General features: G+C 40.4%; 2 protein-coding genes and 1 long non-coding RNA gene across 5 annotated transcripts in view; 1 reads left to right on the forward strand and 2 right to left on the reverse strand.

The window, feature by feature from the left end:
- The window catches only part of creb5b (cAMP responsive element binding protein 5b), a 46,873-nt gene extending 30,246 nt beyond the window's left edge, over positions 1 to 16,627 (forward strand). For 2 of the 3 annotated variants that reach the window (XM_061776486.1, XM_061776487.1), the window contains exons 8-11: positions 6,942 to 7,283; positions 8,554 to 8,781; positions 10,313 to 10,421; positions 11,753 to 16,627. In XM_061776486.1, the coding sequence (XP_061632470.1) occupies positions 6,942 to 7,283; positions 8,554 to 8,781; positions 10,313 to 10,421; positions 11,753 to 11,907 (834 nt within the window). In that variant the 3' untranslated portion in view covers positions 11,908 to 16,627. The remainder of the gene's footprint in view (positions 1 to 6,941; positions 7,284 to 8,553; positions 8,782 to 10,312; positions 10,422 to 11,752) is intronic. The other variant, XR_009788954.1, reaches the window with a different exon arrangement.
- Positions 1,643 to 11,831, reverse strand: LOC133479466 (uncharacterized). The gene is made up of 3 exons (XR_009788956.1): positions 11,730 to 11,831; positions 2,084 to 2,255; positions 1,643 to 1,799 (listed from the first exon to the last, which is right to left on the reverse strand). It is a non-coding gene; the product is annotated as an uncharacterized LOC133479466 (long non-coding RNA).
- cpvl (carboxypeptidase vitellogenic like) lies at positions 16,623 to 22,717 on the reverse strand. Its single transcript, XM_061776488.1, has 13 exons — positions 22,570 to 22,717; positions 22,287 to 22,477; positions 21,915 to 22,036; positions 21,604 to 21,721; positions 21,366 to 21,424; positions 21,211 to 21,290; positions 21,050 to 21,116; positions 20,677 to 20,799; positions 20,470 to 20,601; positions 19,658 to 19,756; positions 19,383 to 19,556; positions 17,773 to 17,955; positions 16,623 to 17,686 (listed from the first exon to the last, which is right to left on the reverse strand). The coding sequence occupies exons 1-13, from the start codon at positions 22,572 to 22,574 to the stop codon at positions 17,588 to 17,590; spliced, it is 1,452 nt and encodes a 483-aa protein (XP_061632472.1). The 5' UTR covers positions 22,575 to 22,717; the 3' UTR covers positions 16,623 to 17,587.
- Between the last annotated feature and the right edge of the window lie 511 nt (positions 22,718 to 23,228).

Genomic DNA, 23,228 nt, shown 5'->3' on the forward strand with positions numbered 1-23,228 from the left:
ATTGTGACATTTTGGAGGGCTGCCTGTGTCTCTAAAAAAGCTGAGCTCAATTCAAATAAAAAGCAATTTGATGATGCCTTCAGACATACTGCATGTCAGTGTGTATTCTTATTATTTTAGACTAAGTTTTGGTCTTTGACAGGCGCATTTATTATCAGGCTTTCTGTTAATCAGTTGCAGTGGTGAGCATGAAAAGGTTGTTGAGAGCTCTGCTTTACATGAGAGGGAACAGACTGTAGTCCGAACCCCATCCATTAAGTTGACAGGGTGGAGAAGCCGCTAAGAGCATGAGCGCATGCTTTGGATCACGCTCCTTGGTGGGTGCGCGTCTCGCCATACCCGTCGCGTTTGTCCGACCGCCTGGTCTTGGCAGAACAGCCAAGTTTGTGTCCATCCTGCAGCCAGAGGTGGGCTCTGTCCAACCCAGCTCTTATGCACTTGGCCCGGGACCTGAGAGGGGAGAGAGGGGGCGACATTACGGCCGAGCTCTCCCATCAGACTGTCTGCCTCGCCGTTCCCTGAGGAAATCAGTTTAACAGTCCCCAGCTCTTGGCAAGCGCAGGGGGGAAAGGGGGGACGGGGGACGGCGTGGAGGGTTACTGCCTCTCTGGGCGAGAGGGAAATCTAATAAAAGTGAACTAATGGGGGGTGTGGAGTTTAAGGGGACAGAAAGTGGGTTCTGCAGGCAGGCACGTAGTGGGTAGTGAGTGGAATTAGATCCTCTTAGCGCTTGGCAAAGCTACACAGAGAAGCCCCTGCTTTTGAACTGCAGATGGTAACCATGTTCGGTTTTGAGTTCGGGGACTAAATCCCACGCAAAAATATTGTCCGAAAAGTTATGATGATGAAGAATTATGTTACAAAAGATACTCTTCAAATAAAGTATGACTGCTGGAAGTTGTGCCGGCAAAATGGATCACAGTGGAACCTATAAAGTCAAACACAATCTGTTCTGTGACGCTGGTTAACATCCAAGTTGTTGTAATTCCAAAACACCGTTTCCCATAGGAAATAATGTCGTAAATTAAACAATTCCAGTTTCAAATCATTGGCATCAGTAAACCTTTATCAGCTGTACAGCCAATGTTGAAGGTAACATGAACAGCGACCCGACTTGCGAGTTTTTCCAAGATACCAGCCGATGCTTGGCCAATTTTTTATTTTTTTGTCTTTAGTTGCGAGCAAAGATTTGAGTTGCGGGTGGTAAATAGTGGGACTGAACTTCACAACTAGCAGCAGATGGTGAAAGATTATTGTGCTTGCTTCAAGCTGTTTATTGTCATTCCCAGGTAAAGTGTAAACATAAAACAAAGTGAAGTACATCCTTTTGTATTGAATCAAAACACAAAACTTACGAAAGTCCGCCAATTAACGAAACTAGCAATGATGTTGCGGTAGTTATAACACTTTAAACAAGGTATATATTTGAAAAGAAACGGTGCAGCAACACATGTAGACCGACAATATAACATTGCTCATAAGCGTATACACCACTGTAATAGTACAAAGGCAAGTTATACAATGTATAATGAAAGTAAAATAATGCACAACTACTCACCCTTTAAAGACGTCGGAAACAGACGTAATGGAGAGGGAACTGTACGGCGTGGTCACCTAGTGGTGTTTTATGGTTAATGCTGGAACTAATAAAGCCTTGTGATAACTATATTATCCATCCATCCACGCATCCATTTTCTTGACCTCATTAGGGTTGCAGGTGAGCTGGAACCTAACCCAGCTGACTTTGGTTTCGGTGGTTTTCATCACATTTTCTCTTTGCCCTCACAAGTCCCCCTTTTCTGGTGGTATAACAAAAAACAAAAAAATGAACCATTAAAAAAAAAAAAAAAAAAAAACAAAGCAAACTGCTGATTTGAACTTCAAGTTTAGTTTGACTTTTGAGGCATATTGTTTTAGAAAATGTGACCACGTTTTGAACATTTCACTTTTGAGGTTGAGCTGTATTTTTATGGCTAACTCTTGACAATGGCTAAATCTTTGGGAGCTGTTGTGTGGCGCCAGAGGGCCAGTGGTAGCCAAATAATACCCTTTTCCCCCGTTAAAGGGGAATAAAAGTGCTCACCTTGACCTCACCGGGCTTGATTTAGCCCTCCCGGCATGCTCTCTTCCCTCAGTACCTGCTTTGCACTTCCTACATCTCAGGTTAATAGATATGAAGTCATTTGCCGAATGGAAGCCCGGCTGGGTTCTGCGAAGGTGCCCAGAGCACTCACAAGACATCACTCAAAGCAGCCCTGTGTCAGAGAGGAAGTGGCCATTAATAAATATCATTAATGGCCCATCACCTGGTCTAAAAAAGAGACGAAGAGAGATCAGGGTGCAAAGGTCTGAGAGTGGACGTAGCCCCCTGGACAAAAGATGGCAGAAGGTTTCAACATTGAAACATAACGAGAGCTGCAGCTTTAAAGGCAACCTCCACTGTTTTTACAGATTTTTCTAAATGTACCGTAGTTGTTTAATGTAGTGAAATAATGTTTTTATCATCCTTCAAAAATGTGTTTTTTTTATATATGTAAATTAAAGCAACAACAAAGTGAGAGTAAAGTTAAAATGTTTGTTTACTATTTGGAATCAAAATCATCTTGATTGGCAAAAGGACTCACAAGCATTTGTCACCAGTAGTTGGTGTCACTCAAGTGCTATTCAAAAAAGACAATAGAACAAAATGTACATTCAGGACATGCAGACAAAAACAAAGAAAGTATGAGAGAATGCAGTACTGAGGCATCCATGGGCTTTCATCTGGGTTTCTATTGTGATAAAACAACTTTGTAGCAAACTGATTTGACTTCATTTGACATCAATGTCATCGCTGTCACAAAGCACAGTCATTATGCATTGTCTTATTGCTCTTCTTCTTCACTTTCATGTCTTTACTTGTTAGATAAGTACTCCGGTTGAACCAGATACGGAGGAATTTGCCACTCGTTTCCTGTTATTATGGCTATACTTTTTTCCTTTTGGAAGATGATAAAAACACAAAATTCAACATTTTTATTATTTCAGATATACTGTATTATTGTCCATTTATTTGCAAAAACAGTCGTAATAAAAAAAAAATGTAGCTTGTGTTTTTTTTACTTTAGTTTAGTTTCCCCCCCCCCTCCCAAAAAAAAAAAAATTAAAAAAAAAACCTGGACAAATTCTGCACCCTAAACCCTACAGGCTAACACCTGTGCTTATTTAATGACTGTTTTCTGCTGCTGCCATGTAAAAAAGGACAGTAGGACAATGTGTTATTAGAGTAAAATGCACGTGGTGGCTCAGTTGTCGCACTCAGCGCAGTCTGGCAAATTGCAACCATGTGTTAGGAGGCATCAAGAAGGCGGATGTAGGTGTTTTAGAATGGTCGTCATCACTTTACTAACGTCCTTAAAGTCGCGTCACTGTGGTTGCGGATACAAATGTCTGATTAGGTTTATGTTTGTTTCAACTCATGGCTGAGCTGTAGCAGGCTCGCAGATAGCTGCATTATTATTATCATGGTAAGGTTTTTTTCCCCACTTAAAACTTCCCCTCCCTGGACAATTTGTTTTTGGAGCAATGTTGATCGGTGAAATTCAAGCTAGCAACAGTACTTTAACTACCGTGACATCGATGCTAGTTTCGCTAGCCTGTCAGTCGCGCTTTCCATTGTGTGTTAGCATTAAGCTAGCATACTTTCGTAAGCTAGTGTTTTGGTTAAATACACAATGTGTAATTTTCTTTGTTTTATGTATAAACTTCAACTGGGACTGGCAAGAAATAGCTTGCAAGCACTTTTTTTTTTTTTTTTTTTGAAGAATTGTTCACTATCGGCTACTTGTTGTGAGGTTCGCTGCCACCCTTTTGTGCTTGTAAATCAAATTTGTGTTTACAACTCAAGGCAAAAAAAATCGAAGTCGATCTTACGGGTCTTTCGAGATGTATCTCGAAAGACGCGCAAGTCGGGTCACTTGTACATTGAGGTACCGCTGTATTTGTTATCGAACGTAGAGAGTAAAAAATAAATACTCGAGTAACGGACAAATAGCTGAGACAGTAAGGAAGTATTTGTACATGTTAACTTCCCACCACTGGTCACATATAGACACAACCTGTTGCCCTGCCTATCCCCCTCGTTGTTGGCTGGTTTCAAATCTAAAATGATACATTGTCCTTTTAGTTGTAGTTCTTATTTACAGGAGCTTTTCACCATCGCCACTCGCCATCCATAAAACTATGTTTGATTTTGGTTGCTTGCTAATACAATTACTCAAGAGATAGCACCACGCTGCCAGCTGGACTTGTATCAAACACGCTGATAAATGAACTTATGCTGATGGCGTGTGAGGAGGGGGCATCTAATCTTCCCTCCAACTCATTCTTACAGGGGTCTCTCGCTCACTCACAGCCTGCCTTCACCTTCTCATACCCTCTACGTCCTGCTATCATGGCGTCCAGTTGGCGAGCAGCCCCCAGATGTGCGTGATTGCCATTTTATGTGTTATTTCTTGTGATAGCCTGACATGACTCTGAGGCTTGGGGTTGTGTTTGATTGGTTTCCTCTTACACAAGAGGGGCGGGACTCACCTCCCTGGTGCGGAGTGACAAGTTGAAGGTTGAAGGGAATGTGTTTTGTGAGGGCTGTCATCCTCAGAATTCATCCCGTCATACGCGGGCGATGTCCCCGTCAACAGCGCTGACCATGATGGATGTCTGTAAGCTTGATATAATCCATTTTCTGTCTTAGCCGCATGATCAATTGCTTTGTAGTTGCTTGTGTCCTGTGTTTTCTTATCCCACTATTCCTCTCCATGTGTTCCAAACTGTTTTTGTTAAATGTGTGTATGGTTGTACAAGCAGGACAGCTGCAGGCTTGAGGCTGCTTGCTGTGTGTTAGCGTGGCCTCAGTGGTATTTTAACCCCAGTGGTCACAACACAGAGGAGCTTACCCCGCCCCAGCCGTGAGAGTTGACCTGTTGAGGCTGTGGCTACTAGGGGCTGAATTTTAGGATCAGACATAGATGGGAGTGGAATAATGAAAAAACGAAACAAAAAACAAAAAAACATAAGGTCTGCGTCACTATGTCAGGCATCTATCCTATGACAAAGCGAAACTATACTCGTACAAAACAGGCTTGACAAGGTCATCATTTCACAATCCTGGTTTATGTAAAATAGATACAGGAATTAGGGATTGCGAGAATAGTTCTAAATCAAGGTCAGAAAAGAATGTAGTAGTGCACTTCTTTTTCTCATCTGGTAAAAAGCTTTCCACTCATGAATGGTGTGAGAGAGGAGAGGGCGAGCTGATGGTGTGCTCCGGTCCCGTCTAAGTATTGTGATCCAGACCAGCTGGATGACATTCCCTGTGGGAATCATGAATGTAGAGGTTGTTAAAAGATATGGAGCCCTGGACGCTCTATGGACTTACTGACAGCAGCTGGGAGCAAGGGGGAAGGGAGTTCACAAATGAAAAGTGTGGGATTCATGGCAGTAGCCTTCAGTTGAAGTCTTTCATTTGCTAACTTTTCATAAAAATAAAAAAAAATCATCAAACAAAATCTAAATGTGTTTATGCATCACATTAGACTAAACAGTTCTGACTTGTTATTTGTGAACACCACTGAATATGTCATGTATGAGAAGCAGACTTTTAAAAATAAATTATTATTATTATTATGTCTCGGGTTGTCTGAAACATTCGTGGCATACTGGCCACTTGTATATTTGTGCATTATCTTCTCTTAATGCCATGCCCAGAAAAAAACACACTCTTGAGGAAAAGTGAAGCGGATAAACACAAACAACGTAAGAACACCTAGCGAGAGAGAGAGAAGAGAGAAGAACCAGCACCACTGTCACGGCTAAGTAGACCGACCACAAGCTTAAAGCAACAAACCTGCTGCTGGGTCAACAGTCTGAGACTCACACCTTGCGAGAGAGCTCATCTCATGAGCAGACACGCACACGCACACTCACACGCACACAAACAAAGAGGGAGGTTATTAGGAATATGAAGAGGCAAGATGTGGAATGGGCAATCAGGGAACGTAAAGAGGGAGAATGACAGGACTGAAGGGGAGACAGAGGACAGACTAAGTGCTTTGATTTCTTCCCCAGGCATATGGATTTATGGAGCTATTCATCCTCTTATCTAGTCAGCGCGTGTAGCCATCATAACTGTTAGTAATCAGCATGATAAAACATATCAGTTCATAGAAACCTTTAATGATTTACTTCTGAAGAATATAGGGGTGGGCATTTGACTCAATCCTTGACGACAATGGGGAAAATGATCAATAAATTAAATGAACATATATAGACGGTATGGTACGGCTTGACAAATGATTTTAATTTATAACTTTTTTCCCCCCTTTACAATAAATTCAATTGCTGTCGAGGCCAAACGATAACTTTTCACATTAACCGCTACGTAAAAAAATAATTTTAAAAAGTAGCAAAAAGCGTACTGGTTCTTGTTGAAAAATATACAGTAGGCATGTCATCAATAACACTTTCTAGAGACAGTCAAGTCAGCGAATGTAAACAAAGTGGAAATAATGCAGAGATCTTCACATGCTTGTGTAACTTGACTAGCCTGTATGCTAACTCTCTTTACTTTCCATCAGAGTTCAGGCAGGGGCAGCGTTATCATTAGGCAAACACAGGCGATTGCCTGGGGCTCCCAAAAATTTTTTTGGGCAGTATATCAATTCAATTTTTTGGGGGGTTAAAAAAATAATTAAAATCGAATAAAAAAAAAAAAAGAAAAAATGTCAATGCAATTATAATGGTTATCAATTATCCGTGGATTTTCGCTATTCGCAGTCGGTCCCTATCCACCGTGAATAGCAGGGTCCATTGTAATTACTTATTATGCCGATCCCTGGTAAAAAAAATAAATAAATAAATAAAAAATGTTACATTGAAGCATTGTGGTCCTTCTTTGCACTCAGAGGCTGAAGGCTGCACTTTCACACCACCCGGGCGCCATTGCCAACGGAAACATGAACTCCATGGGCCACATGATGGAGATGATGTCGTCGCGGCAGGAGCAAAGCAACCACCATCACATGCACTCGCACTCGCACCCGCACCAGCACCTCCAAGCACCTCCCCACGCGTACCAGCACCACGGCCATCACCACCACGGCCAGGGCCACACCCAGGGCCACGGCCAGGGCGGCCACCATCACCCGCATGGACACAACCCCCATCACAACTCCCATAATGCCCATCTCCATCCCGGGCATCCGCACCAGACCTCGCCACACCCTCAGATGCATTCTGCTTCACAGGTAAGACTTTCTCAACCACGGATATTCTTCTGTTTGGTACCTGGCAACCACTTTCTAATGTGCAACAGTCGGGCCCGACCGATTAATCAGCCGATATTAGCCCTTTTCAAATTGGCAAAAATCAGCCAATATTTATTTGATTTTTGCCGATTTTTTTTTATTTATTTATTTCTTTTTTACACATTAACACATTACAATATAAGACAGAGATATGTTCAAACAAAATAAAAAAAATGGAAAATTAGCAAAAAAATTCTACCAATTTCTGTGAATATTTATTTAAAAAAATGGTTTTATGCGCATTACAACGTAACACAAAGATAATGACATTCAAACAAACAATAAAACCAAGTTTATATATATATAAATTGGTGGCCTTGGTGGAGGTCTTTTTTTATATATATATATGTAAGTGTTTCAGCCTTACCGTCATGGAGCTTCTTGGCTTATTGTTATCCTTTTAGCATAGCCAGCTGCAGGGAAGAGGTCAAGAAGAAATTAATTTTAATGATTGTATGTTAGTCCTGTGGAAACTATGCTCCACACCCGTCTACACTACCTGGCTGGCCCAGGTGCACAAATGGCAACTATAGGGAACCTTGGCTAACGCCTTTCTGGAAATACATTTGTAAGTATGGCTCAGAGTATTAAATATAACTTGATGTACAGTAAGCTAGTCTGTCCTTGCATTGTCTGATGCCCTTTGCTATGTTGAGATGATGGACCGACACTGCATCAAGTGGTACGAGTCACCGTATACGCTCCAAATGTGCCATTAATGCATTAAAACAACACGTTTGATGTATGCTTGGCATCCATTAAAGCAGCTTGTGTTTTCCATGCTTCTCATAAAAATGGTAATGGGCCAAACTGCAAATACTTGACCTTGCCAAGTATATGTCAAGATCTGTCCGTCCACATACACTTCTGTCTGCCGGTGTTAGTCTGAGTGGAAGTGGGTGGTGGAAAAGGGCCTGACACCTCTTTAACTAGGTAGGCAGCTTGGTGAATCAGCCCAGTCACTCACTCATTGAAGCAGATGTTGTTTTGAGGGCAGTTGGCACACTTGAAATAGCTTTGGGGGTTATGTATGGACGCTTGTTTGTGTTTGGAGAGCAGCGGGGTGGCTGCAACAGTCAGGTGTCTGGATGTTTTCCAGGTGTGTCACAAAGATTACGTCTGTGGTTGCAAGTTGGCAGACGCAAACTGTCTCATTAGAGAGCCGGGTTACGATTCATCCCACCGCCACCACCCCCCTTCCATGTTTCAGATGTCTCCCGCCACCCAGCATATGCAGCCAACGCAGACGCTTCATTCCCCGCCCCCGAGCGGCGGCCGGCGTAGGCGAGTAGTGGACGAAGATCCGGACGAACGTCGGCGGAAGTTTTTGGAAAGAAACCGAGCGGCGGCGACGCGATGCAGACAGAAGAGGAAAGTGTGGGTGATGTCGTTAGAGAAGAAAGCAGAAGAACTCACGCAGACCAACATGCAGCTTCAGGTACAAAAATGAGCCAAAAGAAGCATTTTACCTTCAAACAAATTATTGCGATCCTCCCAAGAATGTAAGACGCTGGATGTACTTTGTTACTTGTTTACACATGACAGTAGGGCTGTCACCATTGAATCTTTTTAAAATTGATTCTCCTATTGATTATTGATCGAATAATCGAATAATAGTAATAGGAAATTCACACTCTTTTTCTGTTCCTTCGTTTGTTGTTTGACTTAAATTGCATATATTGTATGGTGTAAATTCAGTGTACAGAATTTGAGAAAACAAAATGCTAAATGCTAAACGGTTAGAAATCGAGATTAGCATTAGCATGCTAGCGATTACCATTTTAGGTAAAAAAAAAACAAAAAAAACCCTAACTACCATTCAATTCACTCATACATCATACAGTCGATTTTTTTCCCCAAGCCTGTAAAGATTCAGTAAACACTCGTTATAAGATCCGCCGGCCTGCACTGATCTACAAAATTAACAACAGCAGTCTAACCTGCCTCAGTTGCGCCCCCCGTCACGTCTCATTTAAGCCGTTCACAAAAAAAAGGGCCCTAAGGGGGAAGGTGTATTGTGATGCACCTTGTGCATCTCACATTTGCCTGTCATACAAGTATAAAAGGAAATTCACCACTTTAAAATTTAACTACAGTGTCACTTGCTTAACACACCATTTTGAGGCTAATCCTTTTTTTGCGATGAATGTTACAAAATGCAAAAAAAAAAAAAAAAAAAACGCAAAGAAAAGTGTGCACACCCGCAACCCTACTGAGGATAAGCAGTATTAAAAATGGGCGGATGGCTGCCAAAACAAAACAAAAAACACAGCATTAATCATTTGATGTTTGCTGAGTGGTTTGAAGTGAGAAGTTTTGATCGATATTTTCCCCAAAAACTTTGGTCGAATTCATCCATCCATCCATTTTCCGTACCGTTTATCCTCACTAGGGTCGCGGGTGTGCTGGAGCCTATCCCGGCTATCTTTGGGCGAGAGGCAAGGTACGCCCTAAACTGCTCGCCATCCAATTGGTTGAATTCTGTATTACAAAATGTTGGACTTTGCACTTTATTGGGAAAATATTGGGCTATGAAAGTCCTTGTAAATACTTTGCCACATAGTAAAATGATCAGGGATGGTTTGCTCGCTTGGCAGGCATGGCCACAGGCTTTGTTCGTGTTTGTTGTCCGTGCCATTTGCTTCGATACTTTCATTCGTACTGTAGGCCAACTTGGTATTTACCACTGTGGCTTCAAAATGAATTACACATTACAACTGCAGGGGGTGCCCTGCGGGCAAAAGAAAAAAAAAATGTCAAAATAAAAAATAACATGACCAGAATGTTCTTTATTTCTTTCAGGCATTAAAACTGTCAACAGACTAATATTTCGCTCTAAAGTAAATAACATAATAAACACAAGACTGTGTTGTAAACCTGAAAATACTCATTAAACACAGTCTGTCAGTTGACACTTGTGCAGACCCAACGTGGCTTAAATGATGTTTGTGTTTCTTTTTTAATTACAGAATGAAGTGACAATGCTCAAGAACGAGGTGACCCAGCTCAAGCAGCTCCTCCTCACACACAAGGATTGTCCCATCACCACTATGCAAAAAGAGTCCCAAGGTTACCTCAGTGAGTCACTCAAAAACACACACACACAGACACAAACACAGACACACCTACTCACACACAAACTCACGCCAAACACACACTTTAGTCTTACAATGTTGATAGCTCTGCTGTGGAGATGCTTTGTTCTGTCAGAAACAAATTCCACATCTAGGATATTTTCTTGCACATCTGAAACCCGACGTGACAAATAAGTCTGCATTTTGTTTCCCAGTGTGACATCAGAGCCCCCGCCCTTTGATAGGGATACGAGAGGTTATAATTAGGATAGTGAGCCTCCCCTGTGTGGTTCCAGCGAGGAAAATCAGGCTCACATCCGCCCTGGCTGAATGTTTCTTTTGTAAAGGGGAGAGCCTCCTCCCGAACTGGGCGAGACGTTCATCAATGAGTCTTAAGTTGTGCACACATGTCCACTTTAATGTGACCATAATTCGTCTGGCGTGTTTGCAACGCTGAGTGATTCTATTTTCCATTTTTGTGTTATCTGTTCATGGTCTGTTTTTACAAGTGAGGCGTTTGGAGTGATTTTATGGTGTATGAAATCTATCTGAAGAAGGCATGCGCAACGGTGACGTGCAGTACAACCCTCGAGAGAATTTGGGCCGGGCTGCCATGCGATTCTTAATAACAAATTAATCATCAGAATTTGTTCAATTGTTGCTTTTCTAGTGGCGGGACTCACTTAAAAAAATGCAATTAATGAGAGGCTTTGTAATTATTTAGCATTTTATTAAAAGAAATGCACAAAAAGCTGTTTTTCATTTTGGTCCACGAATAGACACTACTCACAAAAAGATGTGTATATTTGGCTTTTGGGTGAGCATCTGAGGACCTCCACTTCTATGCCTTTCTGTTCATACTGGCCCCGCCCCCTGCCACAAGCCCGCCCTATGCGGCCGCACGCACTGCACATGCCAGAAACTGCCACTCGTTCAGCTCCTTGGTATAGAACACAAAGTGTCCAGAAAGTACTGAAACACTGAACAATTAGACATAAGCACTCAAAAGTTAAGAGAAGGTGCAATTTAGTTGCCTTGTAAAGGTTAAAGTGCACTTCAGGTTTGTCCTGAAATGTCAGCCCTGTCAGTGCTGACTGACAAATCAAAACAAAATCAAAAAGAAGAAGGCATTCCTGCCCTCTGTGGATTCTTAGGAAGACAATGCTAAAAACGCCAACAACAAGGCAAAGTACTCCTCTTTAACGAAGTGTGCCCAACCCAGTAAGATCTGCTCTTAAAAGACTCTTTTCACACAAACACAACACATACTCTATGTATTAAAGTGTTTCTATGTAATCTGAAGGCCATTTACCATCCCCAGCGATGTGTCCTCAGGTCCAGAGAGCAGTCCGGCAGGAAGTCCTTCTCCAGCTTGCACGCAGCAGCAGGTCATTCAGCACAACACCATCACCACCTCCACCACGACCATAGGGGGCAGCGGTGTGCACGGACAAGCCAACAGCCGAACAGACATTAACGCCATCCACTAGGGGAACGGAGGGACTATACAGCCCCGGTGGTCCCACCCTTCACCCTGACGCACCTCTGCTTTTTTGAGGCTCTCCAGCTGCACACATCATCCCCTCCCCCATCAAGAGAAACCTCAAAGGCCTCCAAGGCTCTTCTTTTTACAGTAGCCATGGTATGTATTTTTATAGAACCTTTAATGCGTACATGTTTTACGGTATGTTGCCTGTCCCCCCCCCCCCCCCCTTTTTTTTACATTTGCTTTTGTGAGTTAAGTAGGCAGCGTTGGTATGGAATTTTTTTTTTGTTTGTTTTTTTCCCAGCGTGTTGCGGTACAAAATGGACCAAAGCGTTCATGGAACAAGAGGGAAGAGACTGGAGAATGTCATCTCTTAAAATTTCTCTATTTGACCGATGGACTGGCTCATCTATGTGGAAACCTAACATGTCTCACAAGTATTTAGTAGGAAACTACAAAAGTTTATTATATAGTGGAACCTCTAAGGTTGAACACAACTCGGTCTGGAAAGGGTTGACCTCCAATTTAAATAAAACAATTAGTAATTTAATTCATGTTTTAGAGTCAAACTGTAACTGTCATAAAACCTTTATTCAGATTAAATTGTGATTTATTGTCAATTCAGTGAGAATTTGTGTAAGGCAGGCAATGTTTTTATGTTATATTTTGACATTCTTAATTGTCATTCAAATTTAAAAAGAAGGTACCTTATGCTGAACCTATAAAACAGTACAATTTCCACAATACGTAATTTATTGGGGAGGGTATTGCCGAAGGCTAGTTGTCTTCCTGCATTGGGCTTTTTAATATTGTCATACAAGTCAATACGCATAATGAAATAATAATAATAAATAAGAAAGAAAATAAGAAACTAATCACTGGAGCCATATTATACTGAGCTGCCAGATGCATCAAAGAAAAAGCAAAACAGGCTTAATTTTGTTTGTTGTTGAAATCGAGCTCAGCGGTCTATTTTTTTGCAATTTCACTTTAGAGGTTCCTCTGTATATTTCTCATAGCAAAGAAATAAATAAAAAAAACTAATTCCTTTTTTGTACAAAAGCTTACTAAATTCCCTTGAGAACTGTTTTGGACAGTACATTTATTGTAGGTCCAAAAGTATTTTGACAATAACAGTCTTTGATATGCCAACGCGGATATGAAAGAAAACAATCAATATGCAATATAGACTGCTTATTTTTTTTTAATTACACGTTTTTCGAGACACGAGTCATCGATCATCTGATTTAGTTCTTTTTTTCATTGACTTGCGAGCAAAAATACATGATACGAGCGCTAGCTGGTCACAGCGAAATCAACTCAGCAAGCAGCAGTTTGGCAGATAGTGAACAACTCTTCAAAAATGAGGCGAGCTTGAAGCCTCGTTTTTATTTTATTTTATTTTTTTATTGCCACTCCCAGTTGACGCTTACTGTCAAATTAAACATTAAGACAAAGAGAATTACACAATGCATATTTAAAACAATGACATAACTTTGGCTTTGGAAGGTCCGCTAGCTTAATGCTAACACATAGTGGGAAACGCCACAGACGGGCTAACAAATAGCATCGACGTCGCTGTGTTATAACCCTTCAAGAGATTTGAACACAAACGGTGCAGCAACACATGGAGACAAACTATAGAAGAATACTCATAGCCCTATATTCTTTAGCCTCTGCGAAAAAGACCGAATACTACTGCCGCTTACTGAGGCAGTTGTGAAATTCGTCTTCGTGTGTGTTTGTTTGTCTCTTTTATACCGCCCTCTCGTGGCCAGATCACACACGCCAGAAGATGCGCAAAGAAAGATGATTTCAGATATGAGATTGAATATGAAGTCAATACACAACCTTTTTGACATTTATCATGCAGGAGTTCCAGACATTTTATATAGATTACGTCCGTGTCTGGACAATGGGACAGACTTGTAAATAAAACCCAACTAATGACTTTTTGAAGGCATGTTTCAATAGCCCTTATGAAGACAAACGTGAAGGCAGCTGTAATTCCTAAATGGTAAAAGCCATATTTATGTAAAACCAGTTGTTTTTAAATCCGTCTGCAAAATGAACCAGTCTGTCATTGTCCAAATACTTGTTGACTTAAATGTAAATCCGTAATCTTCTCATCCCAACAAGTGAGGTGTGATGGTGACGCCTGAAAAGAAATCACTGTGATGTGTTTTAGATGATCATCTTTTCTTGTCTCTATCTTCCCTACGAGACCGTTAACCTCATTGCCGGCAGTCTTAAAAGAATCGTATCAACTTCATCGTTACGGTAATAGCGTGGTGCTCGAGGGATAAGCAATACAGCGCTCTGTGGGTCATGTCGAGTACGTCCGCGCGACGCACGAACACTGTGAAAGCGGCGAGGCACCTTACGAGTCGCAACAATCTCCTCCAAGACCGCCCCAGGTTTTCACTCGGGGGTGGGGAACCTTTTTCCTATCAGTTTTTATGAAGTCCTCCGAGGGCCGTGATAAATTTCTGACAAAATATGATGCAACGATCAAGCAAATGTATATTATTACATATTATGAGCACTTTTTTTTAATTTTATTTTTATAGTAGCTCCTCTATAGGTTTTATTTTGTGTTTAGACTTACATGGAAGGCCGGATCAAATCCGCATGTGGATAATATGTACGCGTAAGAGAGCGTGGTTCTCTCTGTAATCTAAAACTGGTATGATTTTGTATTGCTTAAAGAGGAGCAATTTCTGCCAGTGATTTCCCAAATATCACAATGTGCCTCTGTTATTTTTTGGAATTGTATTTCCTGTTTAGGCAGCAGAATCTTCTTTACGCAACTTCCAGCACTCATATCGATTTCAGCCACATTATGCTAGTGATAGTTTTGCCTCTTATTGGCATTTGTCTTGGATTTCTTTTTCATTATTCATAACTTTATTAATCTTTCTCAGGCATTCCCCCCCCCCCCCGCCCCCCTGTTTTTAACTCAATGGCGACATACCGTACGCGCTCCCTTCAAAGGAAACAGGAACTTTCCCTCCAGGAATGTCGACGTGAGCACCCTAAAGCACTGTGTTGTACAATAAGGTGAAGCAGAGCGGTCTATGCACTTTGACCTCTGCACTGCCAGAGGGTAGAATAGCCATATTAAACTTAAGTCATTCTCAGTGACCCCTTCCCTTCTTTTAAAACACACCAGCGCGAAAATGCATTTGGTCTGAGTTGAAGGAAGTTTACTTGTGAAGCAAAATTTCTCTGTTACTATCTCGCCTCACGTCTCAACTTTTTGCATTTGGGTTTTAGCGCGTGTGCAGGAGGGCAGTTTCTCCTGTGGGGTGGGGGGGGGGAAGAAAGAAAGAGAGAGAAAAAAAAAAAAAAAAGGGGGCTTTGTTCCACCTTTTGTCAATCACCCTCTTAATGATTTGCTCAGTGGTTCTCAAACAGGAGTCCGAAAGCCATAGTTTGGGGGTCTGCAAAATAATTTGCAATAAATCATTATGTTGTATCATTATAAAAAGTTCATGCCTCCATTTGGGGACCGGCGCGTCAATAAAACAAACAGAATAAACCAATTACTCCTCCCTACCTTCGCTTTGGTCCAATTATAAGCTCTGATATACTTGTGATGTGTTATCACATAAACCTGACATTTCTGCATGAATAAATTATTATTTTTTTTTAGAACAAAAGGTGTATTTGTTTTGAGAATATTGTCCCATTTTTTTAATGAATGAAGCTGTCTTTTCCAGAATAAAAGGCATCATATTATGAGAATAAAGATGTATTTTGGAAATGTACTTGTTAAAATATAACTTCAACATCAATATCATCAAATTATGACTTTATCACTGAAAAATATGACTTTGTTCTTGTAAGATTACAACATTTTACCAGACAAAATACATCTTTGTTCTTATAAAGATTTTTTCAACTTTTTTCCTACAAAAATAGGAATCTATCGTAACGTTACAATTTGTTTTCTTAAAAATTGTTCAAATTTGAGAATCCCTGAATTCGTCCATTCTAAATCAAGGCGCCACGTCATATTTGAACTGGAATCATTAAGAAGGTATCGCTATGGGTGGGGAACCTTTTTAATTTTAGTCCGCAATTGCCATACTAAAAAAAATAAAACTATTAAAAAGTGTTCATAACTATAAACGTGAGCATTCGTGGGCTTTTTTTTTTTTTTTTTTTTTTTTTTTTAAATAACAGTTCCCCTTAGGTCAATTTAATAGCGGCTGTATGAAATGCTCTCACGGGCCAAACGTAAGGTTCCCCACCCCTGCACTCTGGTAAAGTTCAGGAAAAAAACAGCTATGTGTTGCTTTATATGCAAAAAATAAATAAAAAGTTCAGTGTGACTGTTTGTGTACAAGAATAATTCTTACGCATTAATACTTGTGATTCTAAGTGTAAAACTATAAATATTGTACATAAGGCCATGGATTTCTATAATCATGTACATGTATTGCAACTACCTTTCTTTTTGAAGGGAATACATGTGTGTAAATAATGTTTGCATACAGCACTTGTTGCCTTTTGTCATACATCGAGGCTCTAAGCAGCGCTTAAATACATTGTTTATATGTCACGAACTGACCCTGACCCTTTTGCCTGCATAACTTTGTACATTCTTTTTTTTTTTTGTGTGTCCCCATGTTGGCTTGTTTTTGGCCATTTGTACAGATGTTCAACATTATCGCTGCAGTTGCATTCGGAAAATAAAGCACTTGCTCTGCAAAATGCAACTAAGAGACTTGAGTTGATTTCATAACTGGGAAAAGTTGCAAAACAAAATGATGCCAGCAGGTTTTCGTGACAAAATTGCTCACTAATAAAGTCAAAACAGTTCAATGTTTTTTAAATTGTGTAAGCCTCTAACATTAAATCCCTCATTGACATCATTAGTTTTTCAATCTTGCATAGAAACAACAGTTATATCCTGTTAAATCTCATCCAAAACTACAATAGCAATTTTGGTGAAAATGATTCACTTCAGATCTGTCATAACTAGGAATAGGCATAATCGATGTACTTATTTTATCACTTTTCCTTCCTATTTTCTGACACATAAAACGTATTTAAAAAAAAAAGAAAAAAAAGCCAATTTTCATCAAGCCAATTAAGTCAGATTCCCATCCCAAATCATGATGATCACTGGATCATATTTGTGGATTGGTGAAAAATCTTTGCACACAGTGCCCATTGGTGGGTATTATAGTTACTACAGGTACACTTTAAATACATCAAGACAATACTTTCAACAGATTGTCCCATCATAAACAAAACTTCCCCTAGATATTATATTATATTAGGACAACAGTGTTTTTGAATTGTGCCTTTTATTTCATAGCAATTTAAGTTAAAAGATTGCTTTTGGAAGGAAATTTAAAAAACAAAAAACAAAACTAAAATTCAGTCATGTTAGGCCACAATGTGTCTGCTTTAAAAGATCAGAATTTAAGATAATCACTAAGTATGATTGGTAATGATAAAAACAAAACAAAATAAAAATATTCAGGAAACCATATGATTAGCTATACGGATTAAAAGACATTCTGTACCATTTCATTTACAATGAAGTGACTGGCAATGAGATTATAAAAAAAAAGAATTGCGTGTTCAAATACGATGTCGGGATTAGCAGCAATATTAATAAGAACCTGATTTGCAAACAGTCATGAAGAGTGCTTGATAAGCCGAGCTCTTCACATCCAGCCTCGTGTTGAGAGGAACCTGTCGATCATGTCCAAAGATCTCGCCGGCTGGTCGTACGGCAAAATATGCCCGCCTCCTCTGACAATGACCTGCGTGATAAGAAGACCGCGTTGTAACGTTGATCTGCTCGTGAAGTAGTGATCCACCGGTTGGAGTTGGTTGATCGTGAGCCCACCTGGTAGAACTCTCCCACTTGTCGGACGTAGCCGGCCACCTCCGTGTCCTCGGGCTGAAGCTTCCAGGGAAAGCGCGGCGCCGTCCTGTAGGCGGCCGCTCCGGTCCAGTTGACGGTGGGCAGGAACCTCTCGGTCAAAGGAGCCGCCACGATCACGTCCAGCTGACCGCTGTAGATCAGCACCTGGAGGGGAGAGGGTCTCCAAACAAGTCAGCGGTAGGCCAAATTCGGCACACCAACTATTTAGACCATCAAGAGTCCTGTCATATTTTTTGCACTTATTAGCTCCCCACCCCCTAAAATGTGTTAATTATAATGATTATTGGCATTCACAAATTTTCTTTAGCACCCCTCCTACGTTATTAGAGGAAAACTCAACTAGTGGCAATTTTCTGGAACGTGAAGTTACAAGGCAAACAATAAGTAAGTCAAAAAATGTTTTTTGGGTGGCAAAATATTAGTGATGGGCAATTGAAGCTTTTGTGAAGCACCGAACCACTTGGACTAATTGTTTCAAAAATGGGTTCATTTCTTTAAACTTCAGTTACAGTGACCTCTGCTGGCTAAAAACAAGGCTGCAAGTGGACACACCCACACGCACACACACACACACTCTCCTTTATCACGTTCTATGGACAAATAAATATAGCAAACTAGGACTAAACACAACTTCAAAACCAATGGAATCCATAACAACAGCCCAGCAGAACATCACTAAACCTATCTATGACACTTCATATATTTCATATTAATAGTTCAAATATTGATGGCATTACTGACACCTAGAGTTAGTCACAGTACACAACTCCTCAATACTCTATCACTAACGCATTGTCTGCACATTATATCCTTGGAAATTTGGTTTTACAAACACGCTTACAATGTGTTGAAAAGTGAGTTTTAAAAAAAAGTTGGTTTTTTTTATGTCTCTGTATCGCATATTTTCATCTATTGTGGGTGGGTCTGGAACGACTGCGATAAATAGGGGTTCACTGTACATGTATTTTTTTTATTCCTAGATCTTATTCAATGATGTTACTTGATTTATGGTAAATAAAAATATTGATAAATTTTTAAAATTACATATACTTTCAAATATTTGATTTGATTAAAGAACTGGTTAGTGTTATAATGAAAACTTTAAATAATCCAATTAAAAATGGGCGGAAAAAAAACCTTTTATTAAAATGAACAATTTTATTTGATGCGTTAATTTAGTAATTTCCCTCCTAAAATCGCTTGCTTAAAATATTTTTTTCCCCATTTACCTCATTAAATAAAATGTCCATTGATTTTTTTTGGGTAAATAACATTTTTGAAAAGTAAAATAAACCATTTTAAATATACTTTTAACCGTTGGAACACTTTGTTAATTTATTATAATTAAATTAACCATAAAATACAAATAATATTAATGATTATTTTATTATGAAAATAAAGTAATTTACATATTTTATATTCACATAGGACTTTTTTTTTTTTTTTTTTCCCCTACCTCATCTATGAGCTGTATAAAGCTGTTTTAAAAATCAAATGTGGCCCTTGAGTACGCAAGTTTGCCCAGCCGTATCGCAGTACTAAAGACGTTACTATTGGGTTGGAGTCCCCACCTTGTAGTGGTCCATGAGCACACCCAGCCACGGCTTGACGCTCTTCATCACGTCCTGCATCAAGTGCTTTTCCACCCGCGAGCCGTCGTGGAATTCCAGGTCGCCCACGTGGATGGCGCGCCGCACCTCTGGCAGCGTCACGAACGCGGAAAAGTACTCCTGGTCTTCAGGTTCCTGACGTACGTAGTCAAACAGACGCCGGTTGCATTCGCAGATAAATATACTGCAATGCAAACCAGAGTAAATGGAGTTTGAAAGGTGGTATTTCCAAGTACCTGACATAACATGTAGTTGAAGTAGTTGGTGCAGCCTGTTGCGTTCTGGAAGAAGGAAGGGTACGGTGCCAGGTCGCCATTCAGCAAGCTGTCGAAAACCTGACATCGGACAGGAGAGAGTAGCGACCACCTTAAACTTTACGAACATCTTGATAAATTTAAATATCGTGGAAACATTGATTTCAGTAGTTGCATTCAAAAGGTGGCGCTCATATTTTACAGAATCATTCAACACAGGAAAATACTATCCTAACTCATTTATATATGAAAAACTCATTGTGATTATTCTAATTTCTTGGGATGGTGAATTTGGGATTTTTCGTTCAAATCATCATAAAAATGAGGAAAAAATTGAATATTTCATTATTTCAATGTGTGTAGCGAATCTATGAGTTGCACTTTTTGAACTGAACTTCTGAAATAACATTAAGTTATCCACAGTATCCTGATTTATTGAGATGGATCCGTAGTCTTTTTGCTAATTAATAAATGCTTCATAATGCTGTAATATGAAAGGTTAGTAAACATATGATACCATGCACTCACCGGACATACCATTAGGTACACCTTCACTTTCTAATGAAATGAAGTTCAATATCATAAATTGACTAATTATATAATGTGTGTTTTTATATGGTAAATTAATAAACACAATAAAATCTTTGTAAATATGTTTTAATTAACCCATTTGGGTTTTTTTTGGGGGGGTGCGGGATCTAAATTAATGCAACAAGTATTGTTGGACTCTTAATTTCAATGCTTGGTGTGCTGGACTTAGTGTTGACATGTTAAAAAATAAGATTGCGGCGTACCTTAAAAGCTTCCACCCACTTCTGCTGCTGGATGAGTTGCACACCCAAGTCGGTCTGCTTGTTGACGTACTGTTTCTGGACGTGGTCGATCATGCCCGTCTGGTACAAAAACTCACCGTAGCCGCCCAGCATCTACGAGAGAAAGACAGGTGAATGTTTACATTCCCGTGGATGCGACGCGCGACGCCCGCGTTGGCAGACACGCACCATTTCCGGGTCACACAGCCCGTCACCGATGGCCATGCCCTTGAAGTTGAGTTTGACCTTGGCAGTCGGGTTGTTTTTATGGATGTAGTAAGAGACGGCAGGAACGTACTTCCCTGCATAGGACTGCAATGGACACAGATCATAAAACCCCAACGTGATGAGGCAAACGGGACTTGAATTTGTTGTGTTTTTTTTTTTTTTTAAACATCCCAAAATGACTCAGGCAATTATGCTACTAGGCGAATGTGAACCTGGAGTTTAAAAAATATATAGCGGCAAAGAGGACCGGGCATCGATTGTAATTCTCAGGGAGGAGGCTTTAATGAACTGACAATTACCGCCAAGAAAATTGCTTCATTTGCCAAAGACTTGCCTCGCCAGTCGCATAGAAGTCATTGGACTGGTACTCGGGAAAGAGTTGGAAGAACTGTATCAAAGCACTTTGGAAAGCAAAAAAAAAAAAAAAAAAAGAACACAAACACTTAAGTGTAAGCAAATAAAAAGTGAAGCAATAAATGGAGGGCAGTGTTGCACCTGTACAGATCTCTGCCGACGTCGTCCTGATTCTGAGCATAACCGCGGTCGTCGTCCGTGAAGCTGTAACCTGTTCCGACCTGAAAACAGAAAAAAGTCAACAAACAAAAGGCTACTGCAAATGTTCTATAAAGTACCGTAAACACAATACCTACTGGATTATCAATGTATAACACTGAATATTTGGCAGTCCAGGCGTAATCCCTCAGGTTCACTGCAACGACACAGAAGTTGTTCATTGAATGGACAACTGCGGTGTTGCGCACGAACGAGTGTAGTGCAATTCTCGGATGTAGGGGAAAAAAAAAAAAAAAAAAAACGATGTGACTAAACGTCAGATTTCACACAATTTAGATTTTTTTTAAATCTAAAGGACAGCAGTGGTTTTCTTACCGGTCATGTTCTTATAAACCACGTACGGTCCGTGCTCCACAAAGAGTCCGAACATGGAGGTGCCTCCGGGGCCCCCTTGCAGCCACAGCAGGACAGGGGCCTTATTGTCAGGGGCCGGCTGAAACGGTCAAACAAAATTCGGCTTCATACGAACGCACGCTTTGAGATACTGGACAGGATTTCCACTTAACATGACCAATAACCCATTGAATTTTAGCTCAGGGGGGAATTTTGCACTGGGTAAAACTAATATGCCCCCTAAAATTAGCCAATTTCACATGCAGATGCGTTTTGGAATTGTTTGAGTTTACCTTAAGTGCAGGGAAGAACCAGAAGAAGAGGTTACTGTTGTATTCCTTGTTGACAGTGAGATAGCCAGCATAACTCTTCACATTTTCGCCAGGCAGATTTCCAACTACACTCAATTTCCTGGCTGGAACAAAGCAACAACAACAACAGCAATAATAATAATAATATTAATGAAGATTATATATTTATTGCAACTTCAAAAGGTTCAGCTCACTCTGAAAATCTCGGGAACTGAATGGCATGACCGAAATTCTCCACTTTTCAAAATGAACCCCCCCCACAAAAAAACAACAACAACAACAACAATGTCCCTTTTGACACACGCAACTTCTCCAGAATTGACATTCTCCGGTTTTGTAACGAGATGAACGTACCTTCGTCAATGGCGCCCTTTTCCAGGTAAGGCGTGAGAAAGAGAGGAGAGCCGGGGTCCACGCCGTTGACGCCGCTGACGTTGAGCCATTTTCGGCCGAAAAACGACCAGCATCTGCGCGTTCGGACGGGAACCGGAGCGGCCCACAGGAGGAGTAGCAAGACGCCCAATGTTTCCACTTGCACCCACGCTCTTTCCGCACACGCGTAAAACACTCTCAAATGTCAACAAATCAACTGATTTGGGGAAGAAATACAAAAACAATTACATCTGTTCAAACTCACCTCATGTTTGTTGACCGAATCAGTTGTTGAGGTAGCTAAAAGTGGACACGAGTCACATGACAAGCCAAGGGAAACTCACGTGATCGATTCGATAGGTGGGTCGATTGCTTTTTCCCTGGGCGCTGGCTTGCAGGCTCGTAACGGTTTGAAACAAAAATGTATTTTTATTTAACTGATTGTGAACTTGATATCACAGCAAGGGTCCGCTTCACCTTGGTGAGTTAACTGTTTATGAGTTGAGTTGGGATTTTAGGTTGTTATTGGGTAGAATTGTGGACATTTTGGATACATTTTGACATAGGTGCACTGATTGTTTGCAAGATTTGTCACTTGCTAACCTCGTTAGCATTGTACTGTAGTTTTTTTTTAATTTTATTTGAAAGAAACTTTATTGAAATTAGCATTGTGCCTGTAGTCTATGCAACTAGTTAGCCCACTAGTAGCCACAAAATTCCATACATTGCTAGTTATTTTAGAGATCTCATGCTTCTGGTGACATCGATGAACACAATGACAATTAATTGAATGTAGCTATATAGATAAAGTTACAATGTGGAGGTATTTGAGAGCAGTAGTGGCAGTTTAAACAGCGTAATGCAGGCAAAGCATTTCAATTATCAGAAGTTATTAGCTGCTTTTGTTTTTTGTTCCTTTTTTTT

This window comes from Phyllopteryx taeniolatus, chromosome 6, assembly GCF_024500385.1.
Source record: "Phyllopteryx taeniolatus isolate TA_2022b chromosome 6, UOR_Ptae_1.2, whole genome shotgun sequence".
NCBI lineage: Eukaryota > Metazoa > Chordata > Actinopteri > Syngnathiformes > Syngnathidae > Phyllopteryx > Phyllopteryx taeniolatus.

Bases quoted from the DNA above. Each gene is read 5' to 3' on its own strand.
- cpvl (XM_061776488.1), bottom strand. The intron at 20,800-21,049 runs GCAAGTCTTTGG...TGTCCATTGCAG, and splicing joins ACTTCTATGCGACTGGCGAG to TCCTATGCAGGGAAGTACGT. The intron at 19,757-20,469 runs GTACGCCGCAAT...GTCCGATGTCAG, and splicing joins AGTGGGTGGAAGCTTTTAAG to GTTTTCGACAGCTTGCTGAA.